Source organism: Micromesistius poutassou (assembly GCF_964030765.1).
Source record: "Micromesistius poutassou genome assembly, chromosome: 8".
In the NCBI taxonomy this organism is placed as follows: Eukaryota; Metazoa; Chordata; class Actinopteri; order Gadiformes; family Gadidae; genus Micromesistius; species Micromesistius poutassou.
In genome coordinates, this window is record NC_140278.1 from 6,524,308 (window position 1) to 6,529,307 (window position 5,000).

The 5,000-nt window shown below is 44.3% G+C and overlaps 1 protein-coding gene across 1 annotated transcript in view; it reads right to left on the bottom strand.

Moving 5' to 3' along the window:
- Positions 1-5,000, bottom strand: part of col14a1a (collagen, type XIV, alpha 1a) — a gene marked incomplete at its 5' end in the record, with an annotated part of 103,787 nt that overhangs the window by 67,420 nt on the left and 31,367 nt on the right. Inside the window, 2 exons of the mRNA XM_084471889.1 lie at positions 1,978-2,104; positions 2,414-2,550. Of these exons, the coding sequence (XP_084328015.1) occupies positions 1,978-2,104; positions 2,414-2,550 (264 nt within the window). The remainder of the gene's footprint in view (positions 1-1,977; positions 2,105-2,413; positions 2,551-5,000) is intronic.

Consider the following 5,000-nt stretch of genomic DNA (forward strand, 5'->3'; position numbering starts at 1 on the left):
ATTCTACTTTGTTTAAGAATGCTTGATTCTGATTGGCTGGGAGGAGGGCATTAACCCGGCAGGTTACCCGCTGACTTGTCGGTTGTACTTGCTGCTGACTGAGCACAGCGTCATAAAATAGTAGATCAATACGCCGCTTGTATTTTTTTTCTATCACAGAAATTTCAAACATGAGGTCCATTGTAAAAATAAACCTTGTTTAAAAAAGTTTAAAATGTGTCAGAAATCTATCGGAGGGTCAGTCGATACATAGTTTCGCAAGCGAGATACAATGTAGTAACTACGTTATTAAACTAGTGATCAGATGCAGCCTTGTGTGGTTGCTATGGAAACTAATTAGCTACAGCTGAGCTAACGTTATTCACGTAGTTCTAAAGGGGACTACTTTTTGAGGTTACCGCAGTAAGCCGTCCACGAGCCGGGCATATCAAACTGTTTATTGCTCTGCCTTGAGGTGATTATCCCTTACAAAGTGCGTACCTTAGGGCTGGGTTTCAGCACTGATTACCCCAATTCAACTCTGATTCATAAGGTCCCGATGACATTTCGATATTGATTCAATATTTCAGTTACATTCTTTAAATGCTACTGCTCCCGGCGCCTTAGGAAAGGTGTAAATACCAAGACGTCCGCTTCTAGACAATCATATATTTGCGACCGTTTTTTCGATTTTGTATATTATTTTGACATTTTTCTACATGTTATTGTTCTTATTTTGCTTATACTATCAGAGTGAATAGGAGGAAATGATTCCTCAGTGTTCATTACAACAAAACCTCCTTAATTGCATCATTGTCTATTGTTATCATTGTTATTAGTAAGGCCTGATGATTAATCATCTAAACCCCAGAGTCGTGTTTGGGGGGAGAAAGCAAGGAGGGAGTAACGGCCCTCTATAATGAATATGCCCGCTGGCCTCATTAAACTCAGCCTCTGCATCGCGATAACGGAACGAAAAAAAAACCCAAAGAACTTCAAGGAGCTCCACTCTCACAGTACCGGGGTGTGCGGTGGCCACCACCGGCTAGGTGGAAAAGCTTTAAATGTCACCCAGGGTCTGTTGACCCGGGTGTACTCTGAGATAAATGGGTCATCAGCGCGGGCTCCTGGGCTGTGAATTGTTTAAGAGGCGGTTCTGGCAGAAGAGACGCGGGTCCGGGCTGAGTCAGCGGTGGTGGTGGTGCGGTACAGCCCACCGCTCAGGGATATTTCTCCCCCCCCAACCGGAAAATCAATAACTGTTAGCATGATGGAATAGTCAGTGGGACGGTGGAATGACCTTTTAATGTGACTGCGCCATTGTGCCCCAGGGCGGGCAGGGAGAATGAGGTTGGCGAGCAGCCAGAGACGTCATAGAACCAGCGGAGGAAAGAAAAAACAATTCCACATTGTGTTTGGGAGGAGAGAGAGGGACGGCACAACTGACTGGCAGCCGCGAGAAGACCGTTGAGAAAATAGACGAGTGTTGGCTTTAGCATAGGCTGGCAATGGGCAGATCTTATTGAACATTTGAATAAATGAACCATCTGTCTGTCTGCTTCTCTGATTGTCTGTCTGTCTGTCTCCCTTTCTGGATCTCTCTCAGTTTGTCAGTCTGCCAGTCTGTCTGTCAGTCTGTCTGTCTGACAGTTGGAGCACCTGGAACGGCTCCATCAAATGTACGTTGTAGGTGAGAGAGAGGGTGGGACTTTTGATCTGTGGATCTGTTTCTGCACACTTTCAGATATTGCTTTGCTAAATTGTCCGTCAAAAATACTCATACATATACTCATACATAATACATTTGTATTCCCCTTGTCTTTGTTCTTCTTCTTCTTGGTCATGATCTCATTCTTCTCTCTCCGGGGACTGTTAGCAGGCATACACAGTTCATTGGAAGCAAGAGATTGGAAGTTGCGTTGCGATAGACCGGGATATCGCTACAATTTGTGGCCCTCTCTCAGCCTGGACACCATCTGAACATTGACAGAATCTTACTGGTCGTGAAGCCATCGGTGAGGGATTCTGATTGGCCCTCGTCGTACAGGGCGGACACGGCTACAGAGTACTCCATGAGAGAGGTCAGGTCCCCGATGTCATAGGAGCTCACAGGGCCAACCTCCACCTAGAGGATACCCACGCACACGGACACACACACGGACACACACGGACATACACACACATTATCAATGAATTCACTGTTATGTTGGAAACTGCCATTTCTATACATTGGATTCTACTACCCTGTGGTAAATATAATTTCTATAATAACTATTGTGTGATTGTCTTTTCATGAACAGGACACTATTAAAGATTACACTATTCATATCCCACACACTCACACACACACACACACACACACACACACACACACACACGTGCACACACTCGTGCGCACACACAAAACCCGGTACACACGTTTGGGCAGACAAACCTCCTCTTTGACCAGTCCATCTGCCTTGAACCAGGAAATGCGGTAGCCCTTCACCCCCTGCGGCGGCTCCCAGTTGATGTGAGCTGAATTGTGGGTAATTTCAGAGAACTGGAGGTTGCTGGGCGGGCTGAGTGGCACTAGAGGGAACGACGTATGTTATTGATCGGACGATTGGGCGTGGCAAACTATCAGGCACGCAGCAGTTGTGTTGCTAACCGGATAACTCTCATGTAGTGAGTCACCCACTTGGAGACGTGATAATGAAGGAAACCATGAAACAAATTGACTGACGAGAAAATGTATTCAATCATAATGAATGGAGGATGACAGCCTGTGTGTTGCTGTGAAGTAGGCCTGCACGATTCGGGGAAAAATATGAATCCCGATGTTTTAGTTTAGAATTGATATCGCGATTCTCTGCCACGATTTTTTTCTCACGAAATGTAATGTTTATTCATGGCGAAATCAGTCGCAATGAAGTGGACAGTTAGGCTCATGTACGGTTCCATGGTTCGGCTGGACCATAAATCAGTCGTTGCTGCAAAAATAATCCACTTCCTGCACTTCTGCCTCGTCTACAGCCCGCACTTTCTTATAGGAGCTGGCAATGCAACGGATGAAAAATTGTTGCGGGAGGGTATTGAGTAGCGTTTGTCCAATGTATGGATCATCTTTCGAAATCCGTCACGTTCTACGGTGTTTATTGGAACCATATATTTTGCTAGATGGTAAGCAATTGCGTCTGTTATTTCCTTACGCCTACTGGAGTTGGGATGGGGTCGCATTGTGCAAGGTGTCAGTAATAGATGTCTGCGTTGTGCTGACATCTGCGTTGCGCTGCGCTGCATTTTATTTATTTCACAATTCAAAAATGAACAAAACTGTCTTCTAAATTAAGCAAATTATACTGGGAAACGAATAAACCATTATAAGCAACGATTGAACTTAATAAGCGATCTAAATACTTTTTGCAACCACCGCCTCTTTCCCTTGACATTTAGTTTTCACCTTAAATATGTAATTAAGGCAACCTGGTCTTACAGGAATCCGTGAAATGAGTCGGTCTACGTCCCGTTTACAAAAGATAATGCCCATAAAAGGTTTGAATATTAAGTCCTGCCTAATATTCATTCGAATATTATATATTTTTTTAATATTCGAATAACGAAGTTCGGAGTCAAAGCCCTAGTCGATACACTGGTAAACAGTGACAGCGTTTGTTATCTCGTTCCACCGCTGGCTTTTTTTGTCGTAAGCTTTGGAAAATGCCTGCGGAAGCGATGTCTGAGATGCAGAGACAGCTTCACGCTACCAGCGTCTGTCTCGTACGGTGTGGAATGAGAGCTTGTGAAGGGACGCAGGCGCGCTTGCTGCGCGGCTGCGTGCTTGCGCAATAGCTTACTGCATGAGAAGGCAGTATATCGCTGTCAAAGCTGTCCATGGGAAAAGTAACGTTGCGCGGAATTGAAAAAGGAACTACGTTTCGTCAGTATTTTCCCATAGGCCTACCATATTTTCAGTAGTTACGTGTAACTTGACTTTGAACAAGTACATGGAGAAGTAGTTACCTAACGCGTTACACACAACACTGTCTACCGTGTGTCAGTCGGCTCATAAAAAAAATGAGAATCAAAGTAGGCCTAATTTAAAACTTAAATTACGCACAGGGTGAATCAAGATTGCGATTTTATAACGATTTATCGTGCAGGCCTACTGTGAAGCAGCTTCCGGCGTTATTCTAATTTATACCTACACACTCTCCAGTCTGCGGTAACAACAGTTGTGTGGGTGCACTAATACCCATAATTTCACTTATACAATTCCAATCTTTATTGTGTGTGTGTGTGTGTATGTGAGGTTGGTGTGTGTGCGTGCTTTTGCAAGAGACAGACAATGCAATTTCATTTCCTAAACATATTACAATAAATGTTTTCGAAGGGGAATACAGCCGTGGAACTATTGATGATTCAAACACTTGTGCTTCAGGCAAATTTACTGTATATTAACTCCATGCAAACTCCTCTCACATTTCCTTACAGAAATTCAAACTCATAACTCCACAACACAAGGGCCACCTGCAGACATACAGCCGCAGGGGAACGGAACGGGCGGGCAGTGAACGCGACGTGTTGTCCTTTACTATTTCAGAATATGGTAAATGGACTGCATTTATGTAGCACTTGACTAACCAGTGGCCACTCAAAGCGCTTTACAATACCGTCTCGCAGTCACCCATTCATTGCACACATTCACACACCGACGGCGGTGTCAGCCATTCAAGGCGACAGCCAGCTCGTCATTAGTGAATGTTGTGTAACGCCATGCCGGTGTTCTGCCAATTTCTGCTCCATTGTCAGATTTTGCTACCTAGTGGTTCTGCGCATGCGCATGACGACACTATTGATCCACGGTGTAGTATTGGTGTAAAATATACATACCGTACCCCTTAACTCTCCAATAAAGACGTTATAATACAGTATCAGAGTCTATATAATCATGCTATCCTATCAAAAAGTGCTACCTTATGTGTTTGGAGTATTTAATCTGTTGACCGACTGCCTCTTATCAAACGATGCTCCCACTACAG